At 39.5% G+C, this 18177-nt stretch overlaps 1 protein-coding gene across 2 annotated transcripts in view; it reads right to left on the bottom strand.

Moving 5' to 3' along the window:
* Positions 1-18177, bottom strand: part of epc1b (enhancer of polycomb homolog 1 (Drosophila) b) — a 41271-nt gene that overhangs the window by 2578 nt on the left and 20516 nt on the right. For both annotated transcript variants that reach the window (XM_067452580.1, XM_067452579.1), the window contains 11 exons: positions 12398-12557; positions 11606-11751; positions 7509-7715; positions 7279-7427; positions 6587-6731; positions 6217-6375; positions 6046-6135; positions 5808-5956; positions 3780-4144; positions 3321-3442; positions 2724-2856 (listed from right to left, as the gene is read on the bottom strand). In XM_067452580.1, the coding sequence (XP_067308681.1) occupies positions 2724-2856; positions 3321-3442; positions 3780-4144; positions 5808-5956; positions 6046-6135; positions 6217-6375; positions 6587-6731; positions 7279-7427; positions 7509-7715; positions 11606-11751; positions 12398-12557 (1825 nt within the window). The remainder of the gene's footprint in view (positions 1-2723; positions 2857-3320; positions 3443-3779; positions 4145-5807; positions 5957-6045; positions 6136-6216; positions 6376-6586; positions 6732-7278; positions 7428-7508; positions 7716-11605; positions 11752-12397; positions 12558-18177) is intronic.

Genomic DNA, 18177 nt, shown 5'->3' with positions numbered 1-18177 from the left:
TTGTGCTGATACGAAATAACGTAAAGGGCGCCGAGCGAGCTGTAACCGGCGCCGTCTGTGGAAGCCTTTGCTACAAAGGCTCGGTAAAGTAAAATTCACCTGAGGAATCGCACGCCGAACCTGCAAGCGTTGACTATCTATGTCAGGAGTGCAAAATAACCAATCTGTAATCTGTAGGCCAATGAACAAAAGCCACGTCCTCTCCGTTTTATTTGTCGTCACAGCCATGCACTAAACCGCATGTGCTCGGGCTCTTAGTGAAACAGTGTGCTGCATATTTGGACAAATATAGATTTAGCTGCCGAGTGATAGACAGCGCGGATCGTCACGGCAACCCAGCGCGCGTCGCTCTGCTTCAGATGCGCGGTCGAGACTATAGCCTCAAACCCCTTCGCTTTTACCCCGATCTAGAATTACACATCTCTATCACATCGCATGTTGGGTGGTTCACGTTCTCTTATCACGTCGGCGCGTTGTTCATCTTGCCAAACAGCGTGCATATTTGGACAAATATAGTTTTATCACGTTTGCAAAATATTTCGTCATGCAGAATAACATTTATTTTCATTTCTCACTGAATTATGCTGGTTTGAACTTTGAAGAGCTGAATGATTTGCGATCTCTGCTGCACGCCACTCATAGCTCTCTCATTCGCTGTACTCATCCCTCATTTAATCTCTCTGTGGTAAACAATGCCAACGTGAACCAAGAACATGTCTCAGAACCGCTCAGCACCTACTGACAGACACTCCCCTATTTATGCAAACATTCCCTCTTTCCACACAATACCATCCCACCTTTTCACAGTCGACCACTCCCCTTTTAACAAGCTTTTTCAAATCGAAGGTGTGAAAAAACACCGCTGCAGCAGGGGGGTTTCATGACCCTTTAAAGCTGCTGTCAGTAACTTTTTGTGTTCAAGATTTACAAAAATTATATAATGAGAATAAATCCATTTTCCAAACCGTGTTTTTGTCTTACCCTGAATCCTTATTGTACACTTACAATAAGTGTTTCTACTGGGACCAGAAACCTCTGCGGAGGAACACAGTCCCTGCGTGACTCGCCATAGACATAAACAGAGAAGTAACTCCGAAAGTAGTTTCCACTAGCCTGACAAGCCAGACCCACATCAAGATGTTTGGTCTGGAAACTCACCATTGACAGGACTCAATCCGAGGGGTGGGATAACCGGTTGTCTTTCAAACTCTGCTCGCGATAGGATAGCACTACCACCAACCAGAGCAACGAAGGTGAAACAGAGCTTGTTGATAGATTAAACTTTCGCCGTATCCGGCTGGCAAAACTCTGAACACATCTTCCCTTTTTAAGAATGACTTCAGTGCCGTTCTTTGTTCTTTTCTCAGAGAAAAGCTTAACTCCAAGTCTTCCAGAGTCGCGGTCAAAGCTGATTCGAAAGGCCGCCTTTCGCCAGTTTCTGTGTTAACGAGAAGCACGCAAACGCAACTCGGCCGTCGTCATTATGGCCCCGCCCACCGACTCTATACACGATGTGATTGGCCCGGCAAGGGTTAGGCGATTACAGCTTAGAAGGGTATCGAGAGTTGCTAGACGACACTCGCGGGCAGATTAAATTTGCTGCTGCTAGGGTGCGTCTAGATTTCCACCGAAATTACCTGGAAAAATTTGTCACAGGAAATTTTTTCCCCCAGAGATGTTGCTGTCTGCATTTCCATCACGGTCTAAAGTACCGTGAAGATTAGTCCAGGGACGTAGGACCCTCTAGTTCCCACTGGATTTTGTCCTCAGCATTTAAGATTAACAAAGCCTGAACCCCGTTGTTGTCCTCATATTTTTTAAATTCAACTTCCAACCATTTTTTTTCTAATTGCAAACAACTCTTTCTGCACGTACCGCAACACATTTTTTGGTTTAAATAAAGTTGTGTGTTAACTCAATCAATCAGCATGTTCAGAGCCAAAGTCCCACCCCAGCACTACCCCCGCAAGAGGGGATGTTTTGAAGGGGACATTTTTACCCGGAACTTCATTTAGATCCCGGTTCCTGCTATCAAAACACAGAGTAAAATCCCCAAGCCCCTGGAGAAAGTTCCTGTGGTGGAAACCGGTTATATAACCTATTTCCTTGGTGCTTCACTGTCATCTTACTATAAAGAAAATGAGAGCAAGGATGCACAGGAATTAACAGATCTGTTTCCTCAAAATTTGGCTTTCCTTAGGGTAGTACATCTAAATTTAAGATGTTTAATTTGTTCAATTTAGCACATCCTCTGTTGCGGCTGACAAACCACGACATTGCAAATAGTACAATGTGCACGTCATATTCTAGTTCAAGGGTCTCTTGGCTTTCTTTTGGCCAGTATGTCATATTTCAAGGCCTTATGCTTGCATTTTCCTATTTCCCAAGTTGAATGTTTTTTTTGTGTGCACATGAAAGCTTGCACTTTTATTTTTGCAAAGGTCCTTTTAGAGGCTCTGTAATAAGAATATTATTACAGTAATACTCTGTAACTAAGAATATCATGAGGAGAAACCCAAAATGCATATAACCGGCATATTAGCATAATGAAAAAGTGCACCTTGAATTCATTCAGTTGTTTAATGATCTGAACAGCTGCCATGAAAACAAATACATTTGTATAATTTATTAAATTCTTAAATTTTATTATAGAAAATGTAATGGGGGCAATAGTCTGGAAATGCATAGGAACCCAATGAAAGTGTACAGTTTAAAAGACCAACCTGAGGCTGAAACAACTCCATTGACACCAACTCCCTCCTCTTTACTCTTCAGCGCCATCAGCTGGTCAGGAGTCACCAGTGCAGAGGCAGCAAACTGAGCACTGGCAGCATCTATCGTTTTTGACACCAAACTCTGAGACAGAAACAAAAAAATATTCATTTGATTAAAAGCATTTGAAAATGATACAACTGTACAAAACAGCAGCTCTGTATAGATTAAAAATGGTTTATCCATTAAATGTCATTTTCCATGATATTATGTGATAAACAACGGTGATATTTTAATTACAAGAAATGGCAGCGTTAACCAGTGTAGTGTTATAAACTTTTTTTAAATGAAAAACATTTACAATGTTAACAGTAGAAATGTCCATTTTGGGAAAAGAACTAGTGTCTTCACACAGCATTTAATTTGTGGTGCAAACTAACTCAGACAACATGGTTACATGGCTGTCTCAAGTGAAGAGGAAGACCATTCAATCGAAATCACAAAGCCAATCAACATACATTTTTGCCCACATCAACATGCAGTGACATGATGTGAGGCACTAGAAAAGATTTAATGCACACTGGACATCTATTGTCTTGAAGGCTGACCTGTGGATTATTGGTGATGGCTGTGCTGCCGGCCCGCTGCTGTAGCTGAACCTGTTCAAGCTGCTGTTTCTGCATCAGTGCGAGCTGCTCCTGGTGCTGCTGGTACTGCTCAGCGGTGAAAGCTGCAGGAAAACAGAGAAAAGATCAGTGACGTCACATCCAGGACATGACAAGACTGCAAAAATAGTTAACAGTGAATACTGACGTGGGCAATCAACATGATCAAACATTAAATTATGCTAATGAACATTTCATAGGTGAACTCTGATAAAGCAAAAGGATCTGGGTCAGAAGTGATTTACAACCCACCTTTTACAACCTTGTGTGGTATAACAATTACTCAATAGTATGCACAATATCAGATTTGGATCGCTCTCGTCTGGCCAATACCCAATCTGGCAGTATCTGATTGGTACACTCCTAAGCTATACACAAATGATTTGGCAACAGTAAACTCACCAGGAGTGGGTGGAGGGGCAGGTGGTCTGATGTAGGAAGCGGGGCCTCTCTGCGTCTGAAGCGTGCTGATTGGGCGGATGAGGAAGCCACGGCGGGGTCTTCGAGTAGACCAGTGCTCTGGATTGTCGGGATCGTCTGGCGGTGCCGTCCGAGGCTTGAAATGCCTCCAGCGACATGCTTTGATATTGAGCAGGAGTTGTGTGAGGTCAGGTGAAGTGGAGGAGGGGGCAGAGGTATCTGTGCTGCTGTGTGAGGTATCCATGCTTGGCTGCTGGGTGAGAGACAATGATGGGAATGCAGGGGAATCCGGGTCCAGCCCATGATACACAGTATCCCATTCGGAGTGGGCTCGGTCCAATAAAACCCTACAAACATAAGGGGAAAATAAATTCAGCTTGCAGAGTAGGGATGCGCGGTAAACTGGTACTGGAAAAATACCGGTTATATTTTATTTAAAACGGTATGATATCAGATTTTGCACATTTCAGTATATGCTGCTTTTCCTAAGTTCACCGCTAGATGGCAGCGCGCTACCCAAACTGACCCGAAACAACCGGCAAATGTGACAACAACATAGACGAACAAAATAGATAAAGCAGTTGAAACTTACTCAAGATGCCCAAAACGAATTAATAAAGAGAGGAGTAGAAGTGACATTTGTAATGACTTTGCTTATAAACCTGATGAAGAACCATCAAACCTAGCCAAGAAGCATCTGTCACTATCCTGACTTTAAGACTTCTTAAGAGATCAACAGGTCAGAGAATCATTCAAACCGTCTAATTTAGACATTTATTTTCTTTTTACACTGATCAACGCACTTGCATAGCCTCATTATTTGCATGCGTATTATTGTACTATTTACATTTGCGTTAAACAACTGACTGTGTTTATGTGAATACTCACTAAAGATGGACATTTTTACATAATTCTGTGTATTTGACTGTTTAAGGAAACCTAATTTGTAATGTGCAAGCTCTAAGTTACAGGCTTGTGTGTGTCGTTGTTATGAGCTCATATCTCCTGTATCTCCTTATTACGTAATGCTATAAAATCGCTTGCATGTTCAAATGATTTCCGTTCTCCATCCCGAGTCGAGCGTGAAATGTTGAATCGGATTATGCAGATTGCTTTAGTGTAGGTGTGATGTCTTTTGAAACCAGAAGCAATTTGCTAATTTTAAGATTTTTGCTGAAATTATTTCTCACAAGAAAGTTTTCAAGTGACTGATTTGATGTGATAAGCTTTGCTGATTAATTTACTAATAAACATTTGTAGTAATTTCACTTTATTAACTCAAAACTTGCATAATTGTACTCATTCGCGTGCAATATACCCGCGCTAATATCAGACCGTGTGGTATCGATTTAATATCGGTACTTTGGTATTAGATTGTGGTACCATACCGAAGCCAAAATTGTGGTATCGAGCCATCCCTATTGCAGAGTTAACTTTGCCTATATATATATATATATATATATATATATATATATATATATATATATATATATATATATATATATATATATATATATATATATATATATATATGGCCGTGCACAGGGGGATGGCTTCTGCCCTCATCAGCTAAGGTGCCCCTTTTGACCCCTTCCCTCCCTCACCCCCAGAAGATTGCCATAAAAGTGTTCCGTTCTCTAAAAAAATCCACTATTTCCGCAAATCCGTTCCGTTTTTTCCCGCTCGCTCTGCAGAATCATTGAATGAGCATGAATCATTCAAATTATACTAATTAAATCCCATATTATAAAGATAATTCAAAAACTATTTTTCCAGCAAATTATAAATGCACATTAACTGCAATTTTATTAAAGTCTTAATGTGTGTATTTAATTTGCATTCTCTTTGAGAGTTTGAGAAAATAATAATAATGTGATTTAATTCAATTAATTTAACTGCAAATTAACAGACATATAAAAGTTCTCAAATGACAAGAATACAAATTAAATAAACTGCAATTTTTCAATTAGTAGTTAACAGTAGTTCTGTAAGATAAGGGGCTTAACTCACCTGCCCCCTCTGCCAACTCGTCTCCGTGCCAACCCCAGGCATCGCCGTGGGACAGTGAGCATGGTGAGAGAATAGCGATACCGCACATCTGCTACCCCGCCCTCGGCAGGGTCTGACCAGGGCCAACCGCCCACGAGTCCCGAACGCACCTTCAAGAGAAAATCACTTAATAAAATATGGCCTAGACTGCAGCTTTTTTTGCTCCAATTTATGCATATTAAGATGCATGACAACATACAGCTTGATATTGACAGCCTGTCCTCCTCCTGAACCCAAACACACCATCTGGATCGTTCTCCTCCTCGACCTCTGAAGAACCAGAGAACATCTAAAGAAATGAAAAGAGTGTTAAACCAAGACAAAGCAGATAAGGATTCCCATGAGTCTATGTGATGTAACACGCGTGTACCTGCGAGAAGGGTTCGTCGTCTGAGCTGGGAAAGTCATACTGATTGAGGTCTTTAGTGTTAAAGACTGCCGGGCCTGAGTGAACTGAGCCTGCAAACGGCAGTGGCTTTGCCTTCTTCTCGTACTTTCGTTTCTGCCGTACAACCTCTGGCTTATCCATCTACAGCCAAACATTAGAAACAAATACACATGACATTTATTAAATAACTATGACTAAATAATTATGTTGTACTTGAATTTAACGGAACAAAAACGGAATACATAGAAATATAAAGATGCAGAAGCAAAACAAAGAACATTTTTACTTGTACGGAATGGGTTTTGGGTAAAAGGGGAAGCCAACTGGGACAGACAAACAGAGCTGTGTGTACCTTGATCTTGTAGTCCCGGTCATGTTCTGTGTGTCTGTACTGGTTGCTGTTTGTGATTGGGATCAATGGGATGACTGGTTTCTCCAAAGCTCTCTGAGCCAAAACCTCTGCCATCACCTCCCCTCCAAAATCAGCCATGTTGTTTCTACACACACAAACACACATCATGAGCTCAAACAATACACACTCCAGGGATTCAGATTGCTTTTATTTAATGCCATGTCAGCATCTAAGGCTATATTTTATGGCAAAAACTCAATTACAAAAATAAAAATATAACAAATACAATAAAACCAAGCGGACATGCACAGCAAATCAAATAAGATTATATAAATTAACATGACACACACTTCAGGAATAAACAACCTATAATACCAGGGTTCCTACAACAATTAATTGTTTTAGAATTTTCCCAAGTGTCCCAAGTTTGCACAATTTTAGGCACCAATAAAATATTAGAGCTGAATATGACAAACAATATTCAAAATAATTAGATATATTCACTATAGAAATTTCATAACTTTTTCTAAGTCTGGACACCACAATTTTAAGACCAATATTATTACATTGTCTCATTTCGTCCCATTCAAACATCCTGTTGCAACGTCAAAACATTTCTTGATATTTCCAGGATGTACATGATCACGAGACTCCAGGACCCAAGTGAGAAGGTGCATGACGTGTGCACGTACCTCTTCTCTACGATCTCCAGCGTGAGGTGCAGCAGCTCTCTCTTGCTCTTCTCTCGCCTCTTGATCATCTCCAGGATGGTGACGGCCCGGCTAAGGTCCCTACGCAGCTTCAGCATTTTCTCGTAAGAAGCTTCGTCGTTCTTGCGATTCTGTAGAGGAAGGAAACTTGTAAATGTCCTCCTTATATTATATATATGCAGTCAATAACTTGTTGAGCGTTTTCCTCTTACCTTTCGGGTCTGCATCTTCTCAGTTCTGCGCCTGAAGGCCACGTAGGGGTCACTGGTGCTGGAGCCGTCACGCTTCTCCTGTTTGACGACAGGAATGAGAGAGCCGCTCTGACATGCTTTCCTCTTCCTGCTCCAGTAATCAAACACCTCTTTTATCAGCTCATCATCCTCCTTTAGCAAGAGTTTGGCCTCCTGCAGTGACACTGGCTGAGAGAAAGAATGTTTCTGATTAAGCTTCATATCAAGGTAACGGGGTAATGAACATTAATATCATTAGTAGTGGTCAAAAGACTGCTCAACAAGGATGTTCTTCTTCTTAGATCAGATTTTTACATGCCATGCTAACAATTTTTACTAGCCCCACCACAAATGATACAGACATTAACATGTTTTTGCGAATATATAAAATAAACAAAAATAAAAAATGGCTATAATAGTAGAATTACTGCTGGTATAGACGCTAATATAGTTCATATTGTTCTTGTGAATGGACCTTAAAGGGGTACTGAATTGAAAAATCAACTTTCTCTTGAGCTTTTGATGTATAAAAGATGAATGAATGACGCAAACACAATGTTTCATATCTATATTGATTATGTGTGCGCGTCTAACTGAAGATAACTTTGTATGCCGTCATAGGCTGAAAAAACCTTTATTTATGGCATTGTTGGTTTATTGCGATTCACGATCAGACTCTGACATGTATGGGCCAGGGCTCTCAAAACCCAACATCATATCCACAGATCGGGTGGGCCAAGTAATACAAAAAATAACATTCCAATCAAATGCTGATGGATGAGAGATAAATCATTGTGTTTGTTTGATAAAAGACATTGCAAGCCCTGTGGGAGATTCATTCCGGTTGCCGTTTTCCCACACACTTTTAAAACAATCCCTTGCGTGTACTAGGGCTGCACGTTTTCAAGTTTTTCATTAACCGTTAACCGAGGCCCTTAGCGGTTAATACTCAGTTAACCATAGTGTGCGTGAGGGTTATTATTTTTAGTTTATTAATTTGACAACCGCCATCTCCGTAGTTAACGCACCTATAGAGAGAAATGCACATCATGGATTACATAATCAGAGAGTAGCCTATTTCTTTTCGTTTTAAATTGTTAATCAAGCTTTCTTAAGATATATTTCATGTCTGTGAGGCCTACGCTGAGTTTCGTTAAATTAGGATGAGGTGCGCTCCAGTTCACGAGCAATGCAATGGCCACGAGGGCGCCTGCACGATTAGGGCATGTAGTAAAATATGCAGCCGAGAATGATTCCCACAGCGTTTGACTCGCGGCTGAGCCTCTCCCGGCAGAGAGTTCAAGCATCTGTGGACTCGTTCCTTCAGCTCTGGCCATCTTGCTTTCAGTCCGCGATTAGCTTTTTTTTGTTTTCTTCATTACAGTTAAAGTAACGTCTGCTTTTCTCTAGTCATTCACAAGTTTCTCACTTCAAACTTTCTTTCTTCTGATCCGTTATGTACAGCGCGCGCGGCTCGCGCTCTGCTTCTGCCCTAATGCGACTTATAGTCCAGCGCGACTTATGTTATTTTCCTCGTCATGACGCATTTTTTGACTGATGCGACTCATACTCCGGAGCGACTCATAGCCTGAAAAATGCAGTAAGCACTGCATTGCAATACTTACATTTTTCCCTGTCACTCTCAATTTTAAAGTGCTCCCACGCTGTGCTTTTATTTCCCCGCTTCATGTTAGAAAAGTGGTCATGACTTCTTCTTGTGGATATTACAAATGTCTGGGAGCGCGCTCTGGCGGTCTCTAGTTGTGCAAAAATGTATTACAACTAAATTCAAAGCACGCCATTGACGCCACTTAACCGAGCAAAATGTTTCACTCGGTTACGCAATTTTTAACGGTTAATCGGTTAACCATGGACACCCCTAGCGTGTACTCACAGGGGAGCTGAAGTTCATTACAAATGCTAATTTCATCCAATTCCATTTCCCTAAACCTTAAGGCGGGCGTACACTGTGCGAATTCAGACACCCGGAAGGTCGTGAGATATTGTAGACGCTACGAGTCATTTAATTTGATCATCGCATCAATTCAGCTGGTACACGGCACGACTGTTTGCCCCGCGAGCCGGCCGCGATCACACGAGTTTGTGTCACTGACACTGGAGCTTTCAATGTTGCTGCTATAGCTTCAGATACTAAAAATAAAGAAAAAATTTGTGCAAATGATCTGTTGAAAAGCAGAGAACAGTAGCCATTCCTTTTAACCGAAACAACCAGAGGGAGAGAGAAGAGTGCACGTGAGAGAAAGTGTGTGTGTGTGTGAACGCAGTATGTTTGCAGCCACTGAGCCTATAATAGTCATAGATTGAGCCTATGTGACGTGCTTGTGCATGATTTGGCAATTGGGGACAGCCATATGCTGGTAAAAATCGGGCCGACTCCCCGAACTTTTTAAACATGTTTAAAAATTATCGTAAGGTCGGGAGGTGCTCTTAACGTGCTCGGCTCGTCTCGTATTTCCTCTCACACGGTGCGAGCCGCAACCATACGAGCATCCACGATGTCCACGCGATTTCTCCCGAGAAAAAAAAATCGTCTGCGAGTTCGTACGACAGCAAAAATCGCACCGTGTACGCCCGCCTTAACCCATTTCGTTTACTTCCAAGTCTACAGGGCAGCACCCCAATAAAAACATTCCACTCCATTAGAGCCTCATTACCAGGGTAGAAAATAGCCTATTACTTATTCAATATGATGTTTTTTAATGTAAAAACCACAGAAACATAAGTTAACCTCAGAAAACTCTATTATATATATCCCATATATATATATAAATAATAATAGCCAGTTCATGACACCTTTAACTATCGATTCCAAAGTGTGTCAAGTCATTCAAATGCTAGTCAATTAAATCAGCAGAATTCAAAAGCAATGTTTGGGATCACAGTAAGATTCTTTGAAGAGAAAATAACACTTATTCAGCAAAGATGCAATCATTTGATCAAAATGACAGGAAAGGCATCTATAATGTAAAAACAATATTTCTCATATAAAATAAATTGTATTTTTAACTTTTTATTCAAAGAAACCTGAAAAAATAAATAAACAAAATTCAACAAAAATATGCTGCAAATCAGCATCATGAATCACAGGAAATATATTTAAGTTATCTTAATTTGTAATATATCACTATTACTATCATTAGTGTAGTTTTTAGATCAAATGAATGCAGACTTGGTGAACATAAAGAGAAAACATAACTACCACCCAAATCTTTGAAAGGCCGCAAGACTTCAATTCTCTGAAAACATGCACATGATTAGCTACAGTAAGATGTGGTGTCAGCTATAGTGGGCCAATATCCCTAGTGTTCAGCCCTGACTCAGTTCAAACAATAGTAGTTCAAAATTCACTCTCTATACATTTAAACAGATGGCGTGTTGTCCATTCACAAAGGCTGACAATAGAACGGAAACGAATAACTGCTGATCAACTGGCCTGGCTCATACGTCGGTCTATGAAAAATCATTCGCTCTAACAGGGTTACAGTTTAACCCATAAATCAGCTGCAGAACAAGAAAGCAATTACAGAAACAGTTCATGCATTCACACAAATTGCTTTAATTTGCTTATTAACAAGAAACAAATACACTATTTTTTTCAAGCAAGGAAAACAGGTTTTAGACAACATCAGCAAATGTTATAATATCAATTCAAAGCGGTCTTGTAGTCTAAACTGCAAAGCATAGCGCTAGCAATGCCAAGGTCATGGGTTCAGCTTCAAGGGAATGCATAAACTGATAAAACGTATACCTTCAATGCAATGCAAGTCACTTTGGACAAAAGCATCTGTCAAATGAATAAACAAGCAAATTTTTTAATTATATGAAAAGCTACCCACTATTTATTATAATGTATTACTGTGATTTTACAGAATCCATGAAACTTAGTATGTCATGACCCGTTTCTCTCAAAAGCACTAACAGTCATCAAATAAAATCCATCTAAAGGGTCTCTGAAATTAACCTCTTGATATCACAAAACTTAAAATCCAAACTTTGAGTCTGCCTTTTTAACGACATCTACTGTTCTGGCTATTCCCAGATCTGCCCGCCTCTGGTACCTGCTGTCCGCTGCCTTTCTCCAGCCGGTCGATCATCTCTTCAAACTGCAGGGCCCCTACATCCATCTTCTTCTTCAGCTTATTTACAAATGCCTCATCCTCTGAGTCCAGGTCATAATCCGGCTGTTCTGTGTCCAGACTGAACGCTGTGTGTAGCAAGAGTAGATTGAAGTGGGAAATAAGTCAAAACAATGTACCAAAACCATAATAACCATCCAAGTTTGACTGCAGGCAAAAAAAAAAAAAAAAACACGCAGTCATTTAAGATGCAATGTCTATGCCAGTTGATGCCACTGTGCATCTAGTGGCATCAAGTTTAATTGCAATCTGCTTGAGAGGCCCAACATGGCTGTGGTAACTTGTGACTAAATTATGCGAAATGTTGGCCTATTACATAAAACGTTTGTGAAATTTGTAACAGTTCATCCTATGTGTTCAAGAGAAGAAAAAAAAATCCTACACTTCCTGGGATGGAAAACATCTGTAATAAAAATGGAAGCTGCTACAATCAGGAAAGCCACTATGGCCTTTCCCCCTACATCATAAATTAATATTCTCAAAGCACAGAGACAAAATGCAAAAACGCGGTCATGTTATCTTGTGGATGCCGGAAGTTTGGGAATGAAATCATGTGAGACTTCAGGGAGGTTTTTTATCTAAAAAAAAAACAAAGAAAAAAAAAGAAACAAAGAAAAGAAAAAGATTCCGCCTCGTTTGCTTTTTATAATGCAGGTTTAGAACTATTAAACTGAATCGGAGATATTTGGTCTGGGTAAAGGCTGAATGACTCACGCTGTATGTGAATGAGCTGTTTGGGCATCCTGAAGTCCCCCGGATAGAGGGACTCATAGTAGGCGATGTTGCTCTCAGCTTCTGGGACGGGAATCACCATGTTGTCCCTCTTCTCCCCATACACCTGCTGAGCAGAGATTGCCCGCTGGAGATGGTGTTCCTACATGCACACACACAAAATACAAGATTGAATTAAGTTGAAGGTGCAAGTTTGTGTATGGTTTGGCATAATGTCATGTCACTTAATTAGGGCCCTATAATTTCCGCGATCACGGAATCGCGCGGAATTGGCATAACGCGGAATCTGCATATTAAAGCGGAATCTAGTGTTAACGCAGGTTTTCCCGGAATTTTACATATTTGTAATGAAATTCTGTTTTGTGTGGGAGGAGAACGCATGTCTGAGGAAAATGCAGACCAGGGGAAGCAAATCTTCGCGACACAACCGACACAACCCCTCCCGTCATTTCAGCTCCCCCTTCAAAACAATGAAAGTATGGCGAAGTTGGTCTCCACGGCTCTACTTTCGTCAGCGAAAAAAGTTAAGAAACGCGACGCTAACGCCGGTTTCAGAAGCGCAGAAGCTTTGCATAAGGAGAGCGGGAGCCGCGTGCCCGTTGTGCTTTACACAGGCAGCATTGGTCGCGTGCAGCTGAAACGCGGCTCGTGTATTGCAAATACAGACAAATATAGTCCATTCTGTCAGATTCTCCGGTGGTCTGCTCGATCCCTGTCATTCTCGTGCTTTGATTTATGATAGGCACATTAGGCAGCATATCTCTTGCAAATGCGACCGTGTTTCCCTCTGTTCTAAACACATGCATAAAACATGCTGTATATGGGTAGTTTACATGAATAAAAGTAACCTTAAAGTTAAGATAAGCATCTAGTTTTAATCATTTAAAGGGGCCTTTGAAGTTGGGTTAAACTTCTGGCAGTGTTGTGTTTTCGTGCATTTTATTTTTAATTTTTCACATCTCTTGATATCATGGTTATTGTTAAACACACAGAACAATTCACTACATGATTTCATGGTGAAATGTGTTTTTTTTTTCCATGTTAATTTTCAGCTTTAAATGTTTTGCTTAATAGTACCGTATGTAAAAGATGATTCTTATGAAAAAAATTTTAGTTCTTTTTTTAATTTTTTTACTTGAAAGAAAAAGCTAACGGAGCACTTTCATTTTAACTTATATAAACTAATATAATGTATTTTACCGGAAAGTTTAAAGCTAATAACCATTAATATTTGAAGCACTTGAAGTGCAGTATTATGGTGCATCATGCAGTATTTGTCCTAAAAAGTAAATGTGATGTTTGTTACCTCAATAAATTTAAGGTCATTCCTATTTTTTGTTTTATGTTCTATTATATTAACATTAAAAGCACACTCTTTTTTGACTAAAATAACAGTAAAGGGTAAAATTGAATTTGAACTGAATTGAACTGAATTCTCAAAAATTAAAACGGAAAAAACGGAATTTGGGAAAATAAAACGGATTTTATAGGGTCCTTCTTAATAATACAATTAGCATAAACACACAGACTCCACTTTAAGATATTGTTTGGGGATTCACACTCATTTCAGGGGAGCATATAGGACCACAATTCAACTACATCAATATATCCAACAGAGACTAGAGCTGGATTTTAGCATTCAATAAAAAAAATTAAATACTATCAGGCATTAGAAAAAATGCATGCACATTTTAATAAAAATCTAATATTTAAATACATCATGTATTACAATGTTGTTGGATGACTGCCAGAATTTCACCAGTCTTGAGCTTAAGTAGACTGATTTATTGTGCATAATTGTATTTTCTATAATTAACGCACACACAAAATGTAAAATATTGAAACACGTACCGATGCATAAATGTGCAAAATAATCCCTAAATATACATAAACAAATACAAGAATAAGTAACACAGCCCTAAAAAGCATAGTTGTAACTGACATGCAAATCCTGAAGAAATAGCCCATCATATTCAATACATCTCAAACAGGGGTGCGCACGAATAGCCAAATATTTGATCTGTAATTATTATTTTAAAATGTATATTTATTTTGCTACATATGATGCCAGCTGTAAAAGCAGTAAAAACCCAGGCACACAAAAACTCACTTTATTAACTTAATGATTGGATTTGATCACAATGTTGTCGTCTGCTTCCAGGCACAGCTAAGTTTGGAATTACTTTTGATTATTTTCTAAATTATCAAATGGATCAACAAGTCATGTGGAAACATTGTCAGGTGAAACTGAGGTCATTAACCCTTTAGGCACCAGAGTTTTTTTTTCCCTAAAATGTTCGATTTTGACATCTTGCGTTCAAAATGCTATATCTTAAGTGATAAAAGATAGAAACTTTCTTCAAATTACAGAAATATTAAGGATGATCCAAATCTATCATCCAAATCTTTTCCCATCTAATTTGCATATGATATCATATGGTGGTAGCAATCTTGGATTATAGAATTTTCATGAAAAGCCACATGTTCAAATGATAAAATGCAGCACTTCTTTCCCCCCTAAATGTCCCTCACCTTCTGTATGCTATATTGCACAATACTAAATATTCAGGTAAATAGTAAATAGCAAACAAACTGTGCAAATCATTACTAATAAATGGAAGAAACAAACAAATGCATTTAGCGGTTGGACTTTTGCTGTTGAGATTTTCCATTTATTACATACAGTAGTTCCATATATAGGGCACATATATTATGCATAATAGCCCCTGACCCGTGTCACATCACATCTGCTCCTGCTACGAGCAGCACTGCCAGATCTGCCTCGCACGTGCGCCGATTTTTCACAGCCTGGACCACTGTCATATTCGTTTTGACTCCCCACCCTGCCTCCACTTTGCCACGAATTTTCCTATGAATATTTCGACATCGTCTAACATGCCCAGTGGCTTTAGACAAAGTATCCACCACAATACTGTTGCCACGATCTCGGAGAGGGGCCCAATGAGAAGACGTGCGCTTCATGGCCAGCCTGGTAAAAACCTCACGCGGCCGCCTCGTTCTCAACACTAACACACCTGGTAACTTCGCGATGAACACTCCGACCCCGGTAAACATTGTTCCCACCACTGACATTAGGCAAATGATTCACCGTTTGTGCTTAGTGTAAAGTGAGAGTTAGTTTCACTTTCAGAATCACAGTCTCTGATATTCCCCTTCAGAAACAGGGTTCACGAATAAAAGACCCAACACTTCATTACGGGTAAGCTTTATTGATGCAATTAGAAAATTATAATAGTAATAATCTAATGCAAATACTCGCTGACATTGACAATGCTCTGATAAAACAGCTCACTCGCACACCAGCTCCGCTTTTGTTTGCACTGATTCAATGCACTCTTGCTCAAAGATTTTGTATGGAATCATGATTTTTTTTTTTTTGAGTCGGGGGATGAAGTATGACATGTCTACCATCTAGGTATGACATGTCTACCATCTCATGAACGCACAAATGTCATATCCAGGGGCCTCATTTATAAACGTAGCATACGCACAAAATGCGGCGTACAGCACTCTCTACGGAATTATTGGTATTTATAAAAAGCAAAGTTGACTGGTAAAGGTGTGGTCCACAAAAAACAGGTGAAATGAGAAATGGCGACACCATCGGCAGACAGAAGAAACACGTGAAAGTGTGTGAAACTGTAGACTGTTGAAATGGCAATACTGAGCTCATGAATAACGAAGACTTCAGAAAGCAAGTCTTGCAATTAACAGTCTACACAAACACCCGTTTGATTGATCTGCAGTATAAAACAAACAAAAATTACAACAGAAATGCAAATTAACACATTTGCAAAAAGTGAAATATGTTCTGCAATAATATTGGCATGTTATGTAATTCATGCTCATAAATAATATGGTAAACAGAACAAAATGTGCAAAACTGATACTCTCATCAAAGTGTACGTCTGGCGGAACAGATACAGATGCAATTAGGCCATCCTTAAAAATATTCTTGTTTGCCGTAACCCGACCGACCCTGTCAATTTAGGGCCGACTCAATTTTTTATTTTTTTTCCCTTTTAGTCCGACCGACTTGCCGGTTGTAAATTGGCTTTAAGACCGACCAATTTCTTTTTTTACTTTTCAAACAACTAATACAACAGTAATAAAATAATATGAATTATATTTTAGTAAGTATTATAAATGTATAAATTGCCTGGGCCATACAAACGAAGGCTACGTTCTTTCGTTTATAGAAAAACCCGTGACGTCATCTATGTTTACACTATGGTTAACGGATGTCACACTATGGCCAGCACGTGCGTTCGTTTCGGCTCGGCTCATACTCTCATTCACTGTAACGTTAGACTGTTAAAGCCCTGTCGGAGATTTCGCCTTGTGACAGGAGTCAGGACCATGGACACGTTACACACACCGGGCAAGTGCACTGCAGAGGGGAGGGCTTAGTTTGAGCCCCTGTCCTTTTTGAAAATTAATCAAAAGTGCCGCTCTCAACATTTATCATTACTATATTGTGGCGAATAAAACAGATTTTGAATTATAATTAATATAACAACGTGTACAAAACAGTAACAAATGGCAGAAAAGCCGTTTATCTTGTCTCTGTCAGTCTGAAATGTCGTTGTCATAACGCGTTGCTATGGGTAGCGTGTGTTCTGTATGGCAAGCCAAATGGGTCAGAATTACGCTATAGATGAATCGCGTTTACAGTCAAACGCCGTAAAACACGGCGTTTAAAACAGTATTTGCGCCGCAAAATACGCCGTTGTGATTACAAACGCCGTAAAAAACGCGCGAAATACATCAAGGACGCCGTATTTTGCGGCGTTTTAGTGTGCCTGAAAAGCGCCGCTTTTTACGCCGTTCAGCTTGCCATATGACGGCGGAAAAAACGCCGCTTTGGTTGCACAGAGCGCGCGTTATTTACGGCGTTTTGCTTGTAGTATAATGAGCCACACCCAGCGATTTTCACAGCCAGTCATTTTAAACTGTTCTCACCCAATCCATGATGAACTAAGTCAGACCAGACAAGTTCAGCACGGATCATTTTACCCAAAGGAGTGCCTTTGATGGGGTATTTTCATCTACAATAGCCTATAACTCTTTGGATATTTTCATATTTACTTACATTAAACATATTAAAAGATCACAACTCGATATCATATAGCCTACTTTAATGTAACTTTTGCTAAGATTTCATATTCAGCAGTTATCCTACCCCCTAGGCCTATTCAACTTGTTACACACTTTTCACGTTAGAATAACTGGATGTTAAGTTTTCAAAAAGATGAATATTCTCGCTAATATAAAAGAACCCGTCCCAGATAGTGTTTACAAGCGGTGCTGCAGTCGATATAGTGTGTGACTCCATAGCTACCGAAATGATCGCCGGTTCGTGCCCCGCTCTTTACAGGTCTGGTTTGAAAGAGTTTAGCCCATTTGCTAAATAAGATATAGGCTATTTTAGTTGACCCTCACTCTAGAAATAATCCTTTAAAATGAATGAAATTCGTTTTGGCTTCATAACCTAGGCTATACTATATATAAATGGGCTCATATTTAGCCCACATGTTAAATATAGACTACTTTAGTTGACTCTCACTAGAACTAATCCTTTAAAATGAATGATATTCAGAACAGAAAAAGAATGGTATATATATAAATAATATATATATTTATATTTATAATATATATATTTATATATATTTATATTTCTGCTTTAAACAAATTCGTTTTGGCTTCATAACCTAGCTATAGCTAGGTTATGAAGCCAAAAC

The sequence above is a fragment of the Pseudorasbora parva genome, chromosome 9 (genome assembly GCF_024679245.1).
Source record: "Pseudorasbora parva isolate DD20220531a chromosome 9, ASM2467924v1, whole genome shotgun sequence".
Lineage (NCBI taxonomy): Eukaryota > Metazoa > Chordata > Actinopteri > Cypriniformes > Gobionidae > Pseudorasbora > Pseudorasbora parva.
The sequence above is the reverse complement of the archived record's forward strand: the minus strand, read 5'-3'. Positions and strand labels throughout refer to the sequence as shown.